General features: G+C 32.1%; 1 protein-coding gene across 1 annotated transcript in view; it reads left to right on the top strand.

Annotated features, from left to right (window-relative positions):
* LOC145257765 (phosphoglycerate kinase 2-like) overlaps window positions 1-20000 on the top strand; it is a 600882-nt gene that overhangs the window by 292433 nt on the left and 288449 nt on the right. Inside the window, exon 2 of the mRNA XM_080115684.1 lies at window positions 15984-16034. Coding sequence (XP_079971810.1) covers window positions 15984-16034 — 51 coding nt within the window. The remainder of the gene's footprint in view (window positions 1-15983; window positions 16035-20000) is intronic.

Below are 20000 nucleotides of genomic sequence, written 5' to 3'. Positions count from 1 at the left end.
ATCCTATCTCTCTACAAAGCGACAATTCTCCTATTCATAGAGTATTGTTGTCATATCTGGGCTGGTAAATTAACTACTAGTTTCTCACTCTTAGTCCAAAAAAAATCTCAAATCTAATAGGTCCCACGCTATCGACTAAGCTCCAACTTCTGTCCCATCGCCACAATGCTACATCTTTGTGCCTTTTTTTTTTACAAGTACTTGAATAGAATTTGCTCTGATAAACTCATAGCGCTTGTTCCCTCCCGACATAGATACTCCTTAAAATTCCCCTAAAACTCGTTAAGATACTACAAGCAGTAAAATCCCACCTCTTTCACTGCTGAGGTGCCTAGATTTCCTCTGACTGCTAGACTTTGAAATTCCTTCCCTGTTTCCTGCTTCTCTGATTGTGTCTTTATTTCTTTATTACTTGCAGATGTTTAAATACAATGTGAACAGATATCTCGCTGCTCAACTTCCCGCAATCCTTTGTTAAACACGATCCTAAATAGTACTCTCATACCTTATTTGGGGTGAAAAAGTGTAAAAAAAAAAAAAAAAAAAAAAAAAACACTACTATTCTCAACTTAGTTATGAATAGGGCTGTGACAACAGAATATTCTTTTCATTCTTTTGACTCTCGGGTATATATCCGATACAGTAAGACACAATCAATCAACCGAGAACCACATCCGTCTAAATAAAAACATAAGATATTAACGGATATATACTCAAGAGTCAAGACAATGAAAAGAATATGCTGTTGTCACAGGCCTGGTTATGAAATTCACAATGTTTCAGCTATAACCTCCGACCTTTATGTAAATGTTTTTTGAACTTAGAAACCTTCTAGTAAAATTTAGGAATCTTCATCAAACTCGGAGATTTGTTTGCAATTTCGAATTGAACACTTGATTTAATCCATGAGGGTAGATTGTTCTCGTTCCATCAGCCATGACAAGGTAGAAATATTATTACACGTTATTCTTAGTTATTAAAAGATTGAGTTTGAAAAAAATTCACCTGAAAAAAGTAAGGAGTAACATAAGCGCGAACGTTGTGAATAAAACTAATCGAGATGAGACTAATATGTTTTGGAATTTTGGAGATGAGGAATGATAATATTATTTGAATTATTCAGACTTATTGTTCTCGTCTCGCAGACCATTGGCGTAATGGCTAAAGTATTTCGTAAAATTCAGTTGTAAGTTACACTCTTCTTGAGGTTAAAGGTTCAATCCTTAGTGCAGGCGATACTCTAAATACAATTGCTAATAACTTGGAACTTCTACTTTGTCGTGGCTGACGAAATGAGAGCATGCTACCGCCATGAAGTAAATAAAGGCTTCCATTCAAAATTCCGTGCAGATTTCCGAGTTTGACACACCGGAAGAAGGTCGGAGGTTACATCGGCTAAAACGTTGTGAAAATAACACTCAAGATAAGAACAGTACTTTGAAGAATCCAACTAATAAAAATTGTCAATCCTCATCTTAAAAATTCAAAAACCTAATTGGAAATATTAGTTCGAATAATCCATATTATCACTTCTCACCTTAAAACTTTTAGTGCATAGTTTTTGAATTTTCAAGTGTTTCTCTTTTTTTTTCTTTTTTTTTTTTTTCAAATTTCTGAAGTGCAAAAAGGTTTCAATATTTCAAACCATAAGGAAACAGTGTGGTAACATTGTCCTCCATTATTAAGAATAAGAAATGGATGTTTATTCCTTTTTGTATTTTATCTTACAGAATTGTAATAAGTAAAAATGGCTTTCTTGTGACAGTTTATTAAATATGCAATGGGTTTTCTTTGTAAATCATTTTTTTTAAACTTAAGAAAACTAAGTAAGAAATATATCATCAAAGACAAAAGGACAAACATTTGACAATATTTGCATGAAATCTGAAAATAAAATAAAATATTTGTCTTTAGAAAATTTGGAAGAAAAATATAACTGATCATGTTTATAGAAATATATTGAGAAAGTTAATGGAAAATAATACATCAAAGTTTTAAACTGTCGGGAAAGTAATCTGTATATCTATAAATGTGAGAATGTGTGTAAGGACACTTCTCAACCTATATACTCAACGAATTTTTGATCTACAAACTTGAAAGTTGGTATATAGTATTGGAGTAGACAGGTGGAAAACTTTTTGATCAAAAAGGTTGCTAAGCGATCAAAATGGAAAAAATTGGTACCTGGGTGTCATCGGATTTTTTATCTGTTTGCTAACTGTTTCACGAATGCGCATGCGTGAATTGTTCACATGACAGATTACTTATGGTTAGAATAAGTTGGTTTAAAACAATTTTTAAATATCGTGTCAATCTGGCCTAATGGTTATCATACTTGACTCATTGTCTTTAGGTTTGGTTTTGATCTCAGCTCGAGTATTTTTTATTTACAAGAAGTAATACTCGCATGCATATGTTTCAGTTTTTTCCTTTTTTTTTTTTTTCCACTTCATTATTTTGTCATTTAACATAACGTTTAATACCTACGGTATTTCTGTCACTAATAAATAAAGATTCTGAATTAATTAAACTATAATATTTCACGACCGGGCAACGCCGAGCGGCCTGCTAGTTAAATATATATAATTGTTTCAAGTTTGAAAATCCGTTAAGAAACTAAATAACAGGATGCAGTTTTTTTTTTTGTTTTTTTTTTTCGAATGAGTTATTTATTGTTCTTTTTAATCAAAATTCTAGGCTCCACTAGCCTTACTCAGAGTAATATAGACAATTTTTCTCTCATTGTTGAATAACCCATATCAAATCCCACCTAAATATTTTCAATGCATAGCTTCTGAATTTGCAAGTGTGTTTTTTTTTTCTTTCCTTTCTATTGTGCAACATTTGTTTAATCACCGATTTCTTGTTGAAGAAACTGTTTTTCATGTTCGAGAGTCGTAGTGAGATGCTGGTATGCGTATACAAATATTAAGATCAAATTTACTACAATAGAAACATGGATCTAATGAGAAACTTGATAACACGCTGCAGGATTAAAAAAAAAATGTCTGGTTTATTATTAGATTTTTAAATTTCTCATTTTATCGATGCTCCTACTCTAGTAAAAAAAAATGTAGATTCTGACACACGAAATTGAAAAGTGTGAGTCATCTAGTATCAAGTTGCAAGGTTCTTTTAGGGGGTGCCTACTACACAACGAGACATGATGGAGTATGTAAGTACATCCACTGGACCATCTGTAAAAAAATTAAACATAAAATGTAGCAGCAATTCCTGGGAACATCAATCTGAAAGAACAGTTGGAAATTACTTATATACCATACATTACGACCATGTAATACCTACAGCCACCTACCTTCAAAATGCTGCTGTGAAACCTGACATAGTTATATGGAATAAGTCAGAGAGAGAGTTGCAACCTTGATTGAAGTGAGTGTTCCTAATGATGGCGGTCTGAACAGAGCTGAAAGAGAGAAACAGACCAAATATCAAAGTCTCATGGAAAGAAACTGGAATCTTAAAGAGATATAAATCATACCAGCTATTATAGGTGCTACAAGGCTTATGAATAAGAACCTGAAGTCCTACCTAATTAATATTCGTGGTGTACCAAGTGCAAAGGAGATCCAAACAATTGCACTTAAGGGAACAACGAGGATACTAAAAAGAGCCCTCGTTTAGCTTCAATAAAAAGCAGGGCAATGTTGGCAGCTGGTTTGGTTGCCCCATACCCAGCGTTACAATCTTCAAAGGAAGAAAATTAAAAAAAAAAAGTAAAATTGATCTCGATATAGTTGTATGTTTTCATGGGGCACCCCAAACTAGGAGACCACTGGAAAGATCAACAATTCAGTTTCATACCAGTTATTCGAATTTAATAAATACTTCCATGGAAATTAAGTGTTAAGTATATATATTTAGATCAGTAGTCTCCAAAGTTTTCGAACGGGGGGGGGGGGTCATATTGCTCATTTTTTATTTTTCTTATTTATTTTATTTATTTTATTTATTTTTTTTAGAGCTACGCAGGCAAGAAAAAAAATTGACCTGGACATGTTTTTTATTGTTTTGCTTATTTATTTATTTTAGTGAAACTGGTTCTCCAAAACCTCATTTGTTTAATAATTGTCTGAACAAAAAGAAAAATAGCCACACTAGTTTCACACGTTTTCATTAAAAAAATTTTTTACTCAATATTTTGCCTTATTCAGTAAAGAGCTCCATGAGCCAGATCTGGTCCGCGCGCTGTAGTTTAAAGACCCCTGCTTTAGATGAATCAAAATCAATAAATTTAATTTGATGAGGAATACTTGTAATTCTTTTTCTTTTTTTAATTATATTTTCTTTTATCATTTGGGCAAATTGATTTTAGATTCAATAAAAACAAAATCATGTATCTTCTTTTTTTTATATTAAGATATTACAAGCAGCAATGTTACTAATGTGTTATGAAATTGACGTTCATCTCATTTGAATTTAAGTATATAAAGCAAATCTGTTATGGTTTCATTGACCTGATTAAAGTAATTATCGAAAACTGATTCTCAATTTCTATATGCCTCCCCCTCTTTTTTTTTTCTCTCATGTGCACGTAACCTGCATGAATTAAAATATATTTAAGCGTATCTTACGACCGAGCAACGCTGGCGACCTGCTAGTTTAAATATATAATTGTATAAAATTTGGAAAGCCGTTTAGAAAGCAGAAAATCGCCAATTTTACTCATGCACACAGTATTTTAAGCTGCCGATCTAAAACAAACACCATTTTTTTTCTACAGCAAATGAATTTAATGATTTGAATCAGCAGTCGGGTGTAAGATTGGTGCAAAGCGAAAATTAACCATATGATTTTTTTTTCTGCGGTGACCATGAGTAGATTCACAGTATATTCGAGAGAAGGAGTGAAAATACCGCCTTTGAAAATGTGTAGAGAGCAGAATTCGAGTATGACGAAATTAGTGAAACTAAAGAAAGAACGTAATATCAAAATGTTATTTTCTAACGATGTAGACAATTATGTGGCAGAAAGCACTAAACCGAAAAGATTTACCTAAGTGGATTTTGTTATCAAAGCTATCGAATAGTAACGCGAAAAGCCAAATATTCAGATTGTTAGATATCTATGTTGGTCCATATGACTAATGTATCGGTTAATACGACTTAATATTTATTTTAATCTCATACTCAAAAAAGTTGTTTTCGATAAAATACACCGGCACTAATGAAAACGTAAATAACAATAATTGCAGTGTCATTTTTAAATGAGCGTCATGCAAGGATGAACTATAATCGTGTTTTTTGGCTAAATATGTGGCAAGTTATTTATTACATAAGTATAAGAGTAGAGTAAGTATCACCTTAAAATTAATGTTATGCGATTTTCTATTCAAATTAAAGGCTTTAGAGTCAGCAAATTATGATATCTTAAGATAGTCGCTTCTTGAATTAAATTTATCAAATATTCAGCTTGTTAGATATCTATATTGGTTCATATGACTAATGTATCGGTTAATACGACTTAAGGGCACAGAATGTTGAATGGTGTGAGTCAAATGTTACTTTAAGGAAAAGAGAAAAAAAGCTTCTATTTTCACATTTCAACGTTCTTATATCGTAGTGCTGCTTATATATATATATATATATATATATTGAAATGTTTTTTCTTTCAATTATTTTCACTTTTTATTTGTTACAATACTTTAATTTATGAAGTCCAATATAACAAATAAATGACAAAATCTATATTCCAAATTTCAAGATGTTTACCATCTTACAATTTATTCCTTTAAGTACGTGGACATGCACAATTCTTGAAAGCACCGGTTTCGTAGCGCAAAATCATTCATTTAATTATTATACTTACTCAGTATAATAATTTTTACTTACTTTTTATTAAGGAGTTAAAGGCAGAATAGATTCATTGATTAATGATCAATGAATCTATTCTACTCTTAACTCCTTAGCAAAAATAACACCTACCAATTCATTAAAAGAAAAGAAAATGCATATGGTCATGAAGATTGGCAGAGAAGTTGCAATTACCTTTTATTTTTGCTTTTATCACGCCATGGAACACAGGTGTACTTTAATTTGGTTTTATGCAAAGGGTGTAAAAAGTTATAAGTTTTTGTGACAATTTAGATTTTTGTTTTTCTTTTGTTTATTTTATATTTATTTATTTTTTTTTTGTTTTATTTTAACATAGCTGTTGGACATCAATTCATGAATATTCATCAAATTTCAGTTTCTTATGTGTATTTTAAAAGTTTTCTCATGGGAAATAATAAAGGCACATACCCCCATTTGAAAATCCAAATATTCCGGATTTATATTGAATTCGATCTATAGACCAATTTAATATTGAATTCGATACATAGCCCAATTTAATATTGAATTCGATACATAGACCAATTTAGTATTGAATTCGATACATAGACCAATTTAGTATTGAATTCGATACATAGACCAATTTAGTATTGAATTCGATACATAGACCAATTTAGTATTGAATTCGATACATAGACCAATTTAGTATTGAATTCGATACATAGACCAATTTAGTATTGAATTCGATACATAGACCAATTTAGTATTGAATTCGATACATAGACCAATTTAGTATTGAATTCGATACATAGACCAATTTAGTATTGAATTCGATACATAGACCAATTTAGTATTGAATTAGGTACATAGACCAATTTAATATTGAATTAGGTACATAGACCAATTTAATATTGAATTAGATACATAGACCAATTTAATATTGAATTCGATACATAGACCAATTCAGCAAAATTCTTAATGAAATTTTTAAGCCTTAATAATTAGACATTGTTTTCATATAATGATTTTGATCAAAACTGGAATAAAGATACATACGGTTTATTAGTATTCTAATTCGGAGTTTCTAACGATCGTCAAAACAGGAGTAGAAAAAGGATTGTCGTTGTTTTGTGTGAGTGCGTGCTGAGAGCGTTGCAAGTTTAAGAAAAACTTTTTTGTATGAACATTTAACGGTATTCGGCAGTTAAAAAGGAAAACTTTAATTTCAATACTAGAAAAAACATTTTTGTTGATTGAAGCATTTTATGGTGATCATCAAGTTTTGATGTTGTCCTCTTTATTTGAGAGCACTCACGACATTTCATACATTGTAACCCGGATATAAGAGACCATAGTATTTAAATACCGAATAGAAGAGAGACTTTCTCTGGTTTCTAATTAGAGTCTGTGTCAATGTATAGTGTAACCCGGATATAAGAAAATTGTAGGGCAAGACACGAAGTCTCTTATACCCGGGTTTCACTGTATTTTATTCACTTCATTAATTTTTATTTAATCAAATCAAGCAGAAATTTGAGGTTTTATGCTAGCACTTAAAGACTGACCCATCATGCCTACTACAGGTAAAAAGGAAGTGGTTAACTTCCAATGAAAGCACAGTACCTGGCTTCAGTTGGCAGTATGTCTGGCATATCCAATTCTTCTCCATGCAATCATATCAATTCGTCATTGTGCATGTGCTTCCTTCATGATTTCATCCCAGGGGACAGTTAAATCGAATAGAAAATTACATTTGCTAGAGTCGGACAACACCACAATGTCAAGAGATTAGTTGGCTTGAAGGATACTGATAGATCTGCTACCATCCTCCACTCGCAGACTCCATTTAATAACTTTGTTAATGTTTATCTGCTTTCTTGTACGGAAGAGTTTTCCTTTTCGCAAAAATGGAAAAAAAAAAGTCTAAGTCACTACGGGAAGCTTATAAGCAGCTTCACATTGAATAGTCACAATGTTTTCAACCAGTTTCAAACTTGACAGTTATACATCTAAAAAGAATTAAGATATGCAGTGGTTTTCTTCATGCTAGTCCCCCGGTGCTTACTGCGGGCCTGTCAAACTAAGCAGTAAAAACCTTGTTTCATAAATATATTTTTATAATAAAAGTTTAAATAACTATTTTTATTTTATATTCTTTAGTTTCAATAAATCGCTTTTTGTCTGACAGGCCCGCAACAACCATAGGGGGACTTTGCTTGCTATTATATTGATTATAATTTTTTGACAGAAGAAATAAAATTAATTGCATTCAAAGCATTAGAAGAAAAATATAAAATTATTCAATTATATCAAATTTTGTCAAATTATGTAAATATATTTTATAAAAATTATTATTTAGTAAATTGATCCGGAATTTATTGGATTTTTAAAGAAAAAAATATGGATTGAAAATTTTTAAATCAATAAATTATAAATAAATTTTGTCAATATAAAAAAGGATGACTAAATTCATTTTAATTGGCAAAAGAAAACACAAGCATAAAATCCAAAATCAGCCAATTATCAATAAATTTTGTCATAAAAAATTATTCCTGTACATTCGACATGATTTATGTATACTATTTAATTTTAATGAAATAAAACATTTTTCTCATTATAATTATTAATATAAAACAATAATTGATAATTCTCATAATAATAACAATAATTGATAATTTTTCTCATTATAATTATTAATATAAAACAATAATTGATAATTCGCTGATATGTTTTTTAGCAATGTTGTTTTTTCTTTTGCAAATAAAAATTTATCTAATAATCATATTTTTATGACAACAAAATTTATTGATAATTTAATGATTTTAGATTTTTCTCACGATTTAAAATTTTTCTTCAAATGTTTTATACGCAATTAATTTTATTTCTTCCGTCCAAAAATTATAATCAATATAATAATCGTTTTTTATAATGAGAAAATTTATAAATAGTTAAAATCTTAAAAAGTGCAACAAAATGCCAATTACATTTTTTTAGTGCATAAGGCACATCTGATTGTGTGTAAATAAAATAGTTTGTTTTTTTTATTTCTAGTATCTTCCTTTTTATAGTGTAATATTAATAATTTTCGGTAAAATAATTTTCCGGGTAAAAATCTTGTTGAATATTTTTCTGTTGAGGCAGAAATATTTTTTCAAGAAAATACCTAACTTTTTAAAATTATATTTATCAACAACATTTATAAAAACGAAAATAATAAAATAATATTTATTAATTAATAAAACATACTCATATAAACAAGAAAAGTATCATCACATAATGTAATATTTGTTTTATTATTCATAATACAAGAAGTTTTCTTTTTTTTGTTTTGTAATAACACAAGATGTGTTAAAAAAATAAAGTAATTTTTTAAATAAATATATTGTTTTATTTTTCGTGTCGTGACTCCATTCTGTTCATTTACGTTACGTAATCAACCATATCCACTTCCGATAGTTTGATTTTTGCCGAACACTGATCTTGGACATTACTTTAAAAAATATATACAAGTTTATTTTCTTTTGGAAGTGAGGCTATATATAAAACTATATCTACTTCCGTATTTTTCTTTAAATTTTTATTTTTGAGCGATTATCGAAATTCCCGAGACGTGATACTCTCATGTCGAACATGTTTTTGTTCTAAAGTAACACTCCACATTACTTTTTTATAACTAAATAAACGTTTTAAAATAAGTTGAACCATTAAAAACTTATAAAGCTAGGTAGAAAATGAACATTTAGAAAATCGATTTTATATATTTTAAAATAACAGTAAACAAGTAAATATATTAAAAAAAATATATATATTATGGGGGTGTAGTCTCTTTTAAAAACAATACCCCTTTCAAAAACGGTCCTAAAATGTGTTTCCTATCAATATGTATTCAATAACGAAGAGTTTTCCTATCTATCAAAAATAGACGAGTTTCCCTAAATTTAACACTGCATCCAATTTATAATAAATCCTAAGTATAATCTTTATTAAGTTTAACTATTCAAATTTAATATGGCCAGTGAGTAAAATTTAGTTTCATTTGAAGGTAAATTTATTTATTATTATTATTATTATTAGCAGCAAAGTTTAGTATCTGTTCCGAGATACTAAATATTTTCTGTCCTCGTTTAGTGGAGGTGAAATCTTTGTTGGCTTGTTTTTCTGAATAAACACTTTAAAATAAGTTCAATCACTAACAAATTAGCAAGCTAGGTAAAAAAAAAACGATTTTACCTCTTTTAAAACAACAGAAAATAAGTATAAATATTAAAAAAATATAATGTGGTCTGTAATTTAGTTTTTGAACTGAATAAACGCTTTAAAATAAGTTAAACCACTAACAACTTAGCCAGCTAGGTAGAAAACAAACACTTAAAAAAATCGATTTTACCTTTTTTAAAGCAACAGTAATTAACTAAAAAATATTTCAAAAATATTGGGGGGGGGGCAGTCTCTTTTAAAAGCAATATCTCCTTCGAAAATGGTCCTAAAATGTGCGTATGCATATTTGATGCCATGCTATTTGTAAATAGTGTTTTCATGTGCAATTCAAGTTTTCATGATATCTGTTTTTTATTCAATTGTAATTTTTTATGCAATTGTAAGGTGGAAGCACAGAATAGATACAAAACACCCTCTCCTCCCCATGTTAAGAATGGCTTTAAAAATGCTAAAATTTATATTTCAGCACGGTACCAAAAATTTTACTTAAATTATAATCACATCCTTACATTTGAAATAATACTGCGATTAAATGCTACCTATTGCTCATTTCAAAACGTAAACAAACTTCTGGTTGAATTAATCGATACCGGTGTTGAACGTAAAGAGTCCCTTTTTAAGGATCAAATTGTTCTACTAAGTTAAATTTAAGTTTGACGATATCTGTTTGTTCATTAAATTGTTAGATAGAAGTACAGAATAGTTATTTTCAAACAGCCGAGTAACACAAGCAACTTTGATTAAAACGAAAAGATAGCATCAATAGTTCTAACAAGCGATCAGTTAGTATGCGCCGTTGCAGCCGGCAGCTATTGTGAAAAATCGGTATTAATAGTTGCTCAGCATATTTTGACAGAAAGCTTAGTATAAATAGTTACAGTGGAAAACCGTAAGAAACAAATCTATAAAGTATATTTTTCTTTTTAAATCAATATTATATAAAAAATATTAAAAAAAAAATATCTCCAATAAATCAGAATAACATGATCATTATTATTATTATCACTATTCCAAAGGAATTCATTAAGTATTTGGTGAAGAAATTTTAAATTTGTTGTTTATTTTATGCTATACCTATGGCTTCATTACTTTTTCTCGCTCACCCTCTCTCTCTCTCTATCTCTCTCTCTCTCTCTCTCTCTCTCTCTCTCTCTCTCTCTCTCTCTCTGTAAAAAGCAATGTGCAAGCGATAAGAAAATATAAACCGATGAAAGTGAGATTGTAAAGGGTAGCATCAACAATTCTAGCAAGTAGTCAGCCTGATGCTGTTAGAAATAAAGAGTAGTGGATAGTTATTAAATGTTATGTTTATGGTAGTATGAATAGTCGCCCGGTTGGAAAACCCTTTCCAATTATAAAAAATAATATCTGAAATGAAACAGAACATCATTATCACTATTCCAAAGGAATACATCAAATATTTGGCGAGGAAATTAAAAAATTTGTTTTTTTCATTACTCAATAGTAATCTGCAAGTAATAATTTGTTTGTCAAGCAGTTACTTGCTCGACAATAACTTGAGTTTCTCCAGCCATAACCGAAACCAAAACTTATGAAGAATTCTTGATAAAATTATTTATTAAAAAAAAAAAAAATAGATTACTGTTATAATCGAAGTTATAATCGAAACCAAAACTTCTTGATAAAATTATTTATAATAAGAAATGGAAGTACATAACAATTAAACGACCCGGATGTAAGCATGACACAGAAAATAACACACACTATCGTATTAATATATAGATTATAAGTGACCCACATTTTTTATTTATTTATTTTATGAAAATCGCCCCAGACAAGAAATGAAGCTACTTGACACAAGGAGATAACAAGAGCGAACAATGATCATTGCATTGATAGGAAATACCTATTGACCTTTGTCTTGAAAAGACCAAGACTGTAGGTAAGAGAAAAACGAGCCGCATTAATAGAGTTCATAACCTTGCACGTTCTGGAAAGAAGCTACTGGAATAGAAAACTGTATTACATTGAGGTATCAAAACAGCGAATTGATGAAGATCGCTAGTCAAACAAAGGAAGCAGTCAATACATCAAACAGTTCTGCTATACACATGCTATTATAGTATTTATAAAAAAAGACTGACTAACATCACGCTAGTGTGAGGTTACAGAGAAGAAAGGGTGGGGGCCAATCAAATTACAGGTAAATTATTAAGAACCTTCAAGTGGAACAGAGATTCACCAGTTAAAATTTGACAACAGCTTTACATAACTGGTCTTAAAATAGATGCTTAGCAGCTGGGTTTCAAAATTCATACTGCTCAGGTAATTAGTTTCCAAAGAAGCCTATACATAAAAATATATAAGCGTACCTAACTATATGAAAATGGAGATATATATATATGCTAATGATTTTTTAAGTAAATTTTTTTTCCGAGAGCAGACACGGATTATAGAAAAGAAAATTGCATCAAAGATAAAAAGGAAAACCAATTCGAGCATATTTTAAAATAAAAATTGAAAAGGAAAAAGCACCTTAATAAAAATTAAAAAATATATTTTTTAAATGCTTGATAATGATGACAGATGTGGATTTTAAAAAAGTTCAAGTCACGAAAACTACATTAAAATTTCAAGACGCTGTCTGGAGTAATTTGTTTAATATCTCCTGAGAAAAAAAAAAAATGAAAAGAAAATATTGTAATTACGTTTCTGAATTTTTTAGATGAGAAGTGGTTAGTCATATTATGTGGATTCTTCAGACTACTGTTCTCATCTTGAGTGTCATTTTCACAACACTTCGATCGATGTAACCTCCGACCTTCTTCAGGTGTATCTGCAAGGACCCATGGCGCAATGGTTAGAGTACTTGAAAAAATCAATAGTAAAAGGGATATTCTCTTGAAGGTTCAATTCTCAATGTGAGCGACCGAAAAATACTTGTGAATTACTTATGACTCCTAACAAGTTATGGTTGACAGAACGAGAGCACGCTACTCCTGTGAACTAAATAAAAGGGTCCCGTTTGAAATTCCGTCCAGATTCCCAAGTTTGACGGAAACATTCCGGACATTTCAATAAGATACACCTGAATAAGGTCGGAAGTTACATCGACCGAAACGTTGTGAAAACAACACTCAAGACGAGAATAGTCGCCCGAAGAATCCAAATATGAAAATATTGTTACTACCATTATCAAAAATGAGATGAAAATCCCTGAATTAACAATAAGATTTATTATTTTTGCATAGGAAAACGTAAGGAAATAGAAAACATAAGGAATAATCCTTAATTCAACTTTTCTCAACAAAACCACTGTTACTTGTTGTAGTCAGACGAGTTAAGATCTTGTGAGAAAATATTTCCTCGTATCACTTTATTTTCTGATATTTTTATCTCTACTTTCTTTCCTAATATTTCTATCTATTTTTTGCATTTTTCTCTCGCTTTTCTTTCTTTCTCGGTTCCTTTTATATTTCTTGTTCCTTCTTCGTCATTTCTCTTTCTTCCTTTTCTGTCTTTTCTACTCTCACTTTCTCTCTCCTTTTTATTTCTCTCTTCTTTCTCGTTCATTGTATGCAGTAAAGCTATTATCTTTCAAAAGTCTATCAAACAAACCTTTACTCAAAAGCTTATTCTGTGTTGATATCTACAAACTGCCAAAACTGGGAAAGTTCTTTTCAACTTGGTCATCACTATTTCAAAAGGGCTACCTTTAGAGGCTTTATCTCATCGAAGTGGAAAGGTTAGAATCAAGGATCAATCTCTTACATACACCTGAACTTCTAATAGTTAGATGTGTTTGACTATTTTGTTCTTGGCCCCTGATATTCAACCGTGGATAGAACACTCACTTTACTTTGGCCATTTGTCACATGCTGTGTATGCAAACAGATGGTATAACCTTTTTACTCGAGGAGTTTATTGTTGAATACCTGAGGCTTCACTGTTGAGGAATGCCGATGGGTGTGCTCGGGTATTTTTTGTTGGCCAGAATATGCTTCCTCTTTGATGCTGGATTTTCAGATATCCATCTTCCGACCTTGTGTCATATTTTCCCACAGTGGAAGGAAGGTAAATATTAACCCACGATCCTGACCTACCCGGTACAATTTTGTCTGAAAAGATGCAAGGTTAAATTAGAGGATAGGAAAGTCGAAGGTACAGATTTTAGTAGATTGGCAGTGACATCATTATTTTTAGCTGAAAATATCACTTGATTGCTCACTTTCACGAGTCAAACAAATCTTGATTTAAAGTGTTAACCATAACCTAATACCTTAATTAAACTTGTCTTTGAATGGCATTGTGTAACTCCTATCAGTAATGCTACACTTGCTTTAGTAACTATTTTTATGACTTTGTTCGTCAGACGAGTTCAAATCTTGTAATTTTGTATATAATAAAAGAGGCGCAGTTTTTCCCCCTCTGGACCAAAAATACCGTAGGTTTACACCAACAGATGGCACATAAAAATTTATTATGCTTACGCTATTAGCCATTACCTTATATAACTATAAAACTCCATTACAGACACATTATTCTGTAATATTAAAACATTACATTTATTCCTAGGAGCACCATCTTCACCATCGTCATAACCTACATGAAGTAGCTCAAATTTTGCTCCCCTATTCTATAAGACGTCTTACGATCCCATTCTACACCGCATGCATTTATACTTTTTCTACTTTCCTGGGTCTACTCCGTCATTAACTGACTAGTGATTTCATACACATCGCCTACTCTTAACGCTTTACTCCTACACAAATAATGATTTCTCCCTCTTCCCATCCCTCAAAGTCTCAGTGGTTGCGATCTACATATCCGGACATTCCAGAATGAACGAAACATCATTCAAAAACGAACACACTATGTTAGGAGTGGATGGAGTAAGTACATGGAACTTCTACCTTTACCAACTAGCAGTGTTATCACTGTTCAACCAAGGGGAGTGTCTATCAAGTATTTGTATGCAGGAACCATCTGTACCCTCAGAGATTTCCTTGATTAATCCCAACACTTCACTATCCGAAAACGATGCCCATTCTAATGATGCCTAATTCAAAAGAGTACTTATTTGAAGCCCAAATAGTTTCACACAAAGAAAATATCAAGTTTATATTATAGAGATGCAATTCAAACAGCTACCTTTTTTTCTTTGCTTCGTTATGATACAACCTTCTTTTTCACTTCCAAAATCAAATTAGTTTTATATTCGTTATGATACAACCTTCTTTTTCACTTCCAAAATCAAATTAGTTATATATTCAATATTTTTCAATGTAAACACAAAATCGAACAAGTCTATGCCAAATTAACACTGACACCAGACCAGGCTATCTGAAGGTATTGGCTTCTTGACTCAAATGCACTGTACATTAAAGTTGTTTTCGTTTTTGTTTTTTTTACTCTATGTAAAACTTAATCAGGTTTACGATTGACTTGATATAACTTTTGTGGACTGGCCAGTTATAGTGGAGGGTATGCATTACAACGAGAGGAATGATATGAGAATGATATGATGTGTAATGTGAGTCTTAATGACAGGCTTAGTTCTGATGAACTTGGAGAAAGATTACATCTGGACAGTATAGGGAAATGTGTGCAGAAAAGGAGTCGTCGATGGTATAGCCACATTAAAACAATGGAGGAGAGTTTTGGGGATTAGTAGATGTATAACAGTTAAGGTAGCAGATTTATTTCACAATGAAAGGTAAAGAAAAATTGTGTACTGGGAGAAATGGTAAAAATGAGCCTGACGAAAAGAGGAATAAATAAAGACTAGGCCAGTGATAGGTTAGTTTGAAAATCATTTTCTTGAAGCCGTCTAGTGGAGGATGCAGTACGGAAATTTGAGTGGACTTGTCACTCAGAATCCAAAAACAGGCATTAGAGCGAATCTTATGAAGATGATGATGCATTTTGAAGTTGTTTCATTTAAAAATTGGCAATAACTTGTACTTTCATTTTCTTTATTAAATTATACGCATTTTCTTTTTGTTTTACAAACAGGGTGGATTATAATGTACCCATGCAAAATGGAAAAGTCATGAACAATTATAGGTAAGTTTATATTAGATACTAGCATTTCAGCCCGGCGTGTTTGGAGGTGTATGTTGAGACAAAAAAAAAAAAAAAAAAATGTAGTAGCAAGGCAGGCTCGAACCTGTACGGCAAAGGAGGAAAAGAATGGGGGGGAAAAAAATGTGATGTCTTTGTTGTTCCAACCACCGCTAAACCAGAAGTGGCGTTGGTTTCAATTAAGGCTAGACAATCGAAAAGAGGGGATGACTTTTGACAATATCGGCGAAAAAAAAGTGACCCCCCCCCTTAAGAAAAGTGCCCAGTTGAAGGTGGAGAAATTCATGTTTTTAGCCCATTATTCGGTATTTTTCGTCTGAAGGTCATGCTTCAAAACAATACAGATCTTGTGAAAATCCGTCTCCTCTGTCGAAAGTTTTAGGCAGACATGCAAACAGACATACATACATACATTTATATATTGGTAGCTCAAATTTTTTACCCAAACTGATTAAAAAGCTTGCTCTATCTCTGAATACCCTTTAAAGTAAAATATCAAATGTTTAGACGAGAAATTGTCTGAGTAATTTAGTAGAGACCACAGAGGTCAAATTTTTTTAATTTGACCTCTGTTATGACGCCTTAACATTTTTTGGGGGGGCTCACATCAAGTTATTAAGTTAGATTCATATCCAAGGAACCTATATCGAAAATTTCAAGCGTTTAGACCCAAAATTGGCGGAAGAGTTTGGTAGAGTTTTCAAAGGTCAAATCGTTGAACTTTGACCCCTTAAAAGCTAAATTTCTGGCCGAAATCCGATCACGTAGATTTTTCCAAATCTCAGTACCCAGTATATCAAATTTTGAGTCTTTAGACTGAAAATTGAGAGAGTTATTGTGTAAGGAAATCAACACACACACACAGACAGACACTTTCACTTTTATAGATACATAGATTACTAAGAAAGAAGATTAAAAAAATGATATCTCGAACCTTTTCTTGAAATTCATGTAATTTTAAAGATTTTCATCTCATTATAATGAATCTTTTGGGTCTGTGTGATGGTTTCGTCTCTTAAATATACTCATATTTAAAAAGGGTTTTGCATTGTAAAACATTAAGAATTCTTGTTCTATTCCTATTTCTAACTATTTATGACTTACTGACGCCATTACTCCGGTTGACGCTTATCAACATTGGTTCATGAATCCAAATCACCAGATTTGTTCTTGACCCTTAATATTCAACCGTGGATTAACAGCAAATTACTAGCAAATGTACATTAATTATTTAACATTTATGAGAGAAAGAGTGTGCAAATACGAACCAACCCATATAGCCAAGTGATCGACTACAGATAAATTCAAATAAAATAACTTTGTAAACACTGTAGACTGTTATCCTCTATCCACTGCATCACAGCCCTCGGAGGGGGATCAAAGTTGGATTTTGTATCCTTAAAAATCTAATTTTGTGTTTTTATCTGGTCTTCGATTGTTAATATTATATTTTTATTTTTATGTTTTTGGAATCCTTTGAGACCAGGCTTCATAATTTGTGTATGTGTTCTTTGGTGGACTGTTACTTAAAAAGTAGAACGATAAAATTGTCGACCTAAAGACAACTACACTACAACTTCATTTGAAAACTTTTATTGAATAAATCAGTTCAGATTATGTATTAGAGTTGACATCTATTCAATATAGCTGCCTTCAGACTCAATCACCGCCTCAATACCGGTCCAGAACTGGGAGCATGCCTTTTCCACAAATGCCAGCAGGAGCTGGGTAAATACTCAGCAGATAGTGATGATCAGGCTGGATTTTGTGTTGTGAGAGGTCATGTTGGTGACGTTCTCGATGTATGACCAAACGAAGGCTCGTGGCACAGTGGATAGAGGATAACAGGGCAAGAGATAGACAAGTGAGAGAAGGGTACAAAGTCGTAGCACTCTTTCTTGGTCATTTTGGATCTGTAGGCTGGCACCATATCCTGCTGCCACACCCAGGGTCTGACAACAGCCACATGATTGCACCAGGGAATCACCACACTCTTTAGCACATCCAGGTACGCTTTGGTATTGACTTTCAAGCTAACCTTGAAGTGTGAGGTGGCATGATGTGGCCCTCGCTTGAAATCAAACTAAAGACCATAACTGTGGGTCGTCTGATACATTGAGCTGTGAACTCAAGCAGTAAAGCATCCTAATTTGCATTTTGTCAATGGTCCTGTTGTCATAACTTGGATTGATAGATAGCATAAGTTGTACACCGGCGCATCTCCGATCTCGCTCCTATCACTCTTGAGATTTGTACACAACTGGCCAACTGGTAGATGGTCTGCAACAAAAAAATAAAACCGGTTTTTATCAAACGGAAATGGAATCATGTCGTCTCTCCTAGGGAGAGAATTTTATCGTTCCTCCCACTAATTTGCAACTTGATATTTGTAAGCATTTGTGTCATAGCTATAATCTGTAATTTATTAATAATATTATGTAAATTTATCATTTTTGTCGTAGTTGCAATCTGTGACTTCATAGTTGTTTTTTCACTACGTTTAAGCCACCTCAACTTCTTCACGTGATTAACCATGATGGGATAGGAATGCTGAGTCTTGTAATTATGGATTTCATAGTTGTTGTCTCACCACGTTTTGATCAACTAATCTCCTGGATTTCTTAAGTAAGATTGAAACTCCTATCTTCAGACAATACTCACCTGAAACCATATAGATCAAATGTCTCCATCCACTGCACCACGCAAAACAATGTGTACAAAAATTATGAAGCATGATCTACAAGGATTCAAAAAAAAAAAATATATACTAGAAGTATAGATTGAACATACCAAGACGGTAGGTAGATAGATGAGAAAAATACTGAAATCTAAAAAAAATTATGCCTCCATAATATAACCCCCACATTCGATTGGTACCATAGAATATATTTGTGAAGAGTCTGAATGAAAAAGAGCAGTAAATGAAAACACCATCCAGGTTTTGTTTGGAAGGGCACAGTAAAATACGGAAGAGGTTTATTATTGCTCAAATTCCGTAGAAAACCATTTATCATAACTAGTGACATGGTAAAAGACTAATTCATGGATGCATAGTGAGTTTCAAGGGTGCTGGAAATTTTGGTAAACATGTTGTCACTCTGAATCCGGGGAACACCACCTGTTTTTGTTGTAGTTATGCTCTGTGATTCGGACATGGCATTCACTCTAGGTGTATTGAACTGACTACATCCGAAGGAGAGTCATGCAAATATTAAATTGACAAGTACCCCCGCCTCAGTCACAAGCACCCCCTCCTCCTCAGTCACTAGGGGAGATGAAGCCGTTAGGTTTTTACAGTTTGGACACTTATTTAGTACTCATCATGTTCGACGTTATTTAGCTTTTGAGATCTAATGAGAACCAGTGTGTCAATGTATTCCTATTTACTTGCATCCCCATGAGGGCAGAGTAGACACAAGGTCAGGTTTTAATGTGGGAAAACTCCAGCTCCCAAAAAGAGTTCCTCTAGATAGGAACAAAAATAAAAATTGTCTCGGTCATGAAGCATTAATAGACGCTTCAGCTTGTCAATAGACATCAATACAGAGAAATACGGAATAACCCCCCCCACCACCACCACCAACCTCCTCATGTTCAAAACGGCTTTCGGAATAAACAACCTTTGCAGGTTGGACAACCAGTGCACATTTCACCGAAAAATCTTTTCTCTGTATCACAATGCAGAGAAATCTCTTGAAAAGCTCTCTGTTTGCTTTATTCTTCTTGTAAAATGGTTTCTTTAAAGGTTTTAAATCATATTAAAAGGTGGACATCTTTTCTTTTTTTCTATCCTTGTCTAGTGCTTAAAAGGTGGACATCTTTTCTTTTTTTTTTTTTTATCCTTGTCTAGTGCTGGAGTCCGTCATAATTATTTGGATGATGATCATCATGAATTTTCTCTCATGGCTAAGTTCCAGAATTGTCAGTTCAAATATCTGAACTCTGAAG

Source organism: Euprymna scolopes, chromosome 3, assembly GCF_053919585.1.
Source record: "Euprymna scolopes isolate OS-2025 chromosome 3, ASM5391958v1, whole genome shotgun sequence".
Lineage (NCBI taxonomy): Eukaryota > Metazoa > Mollusca > Cephalopoda > Sepiida > Sepiolidae > Euprymna > Euprymna scolopes.
Note: the sequence above shows the minus strand (reverse complement) of the source record. Positions and strands in the feature narration are given on the sequence as shown.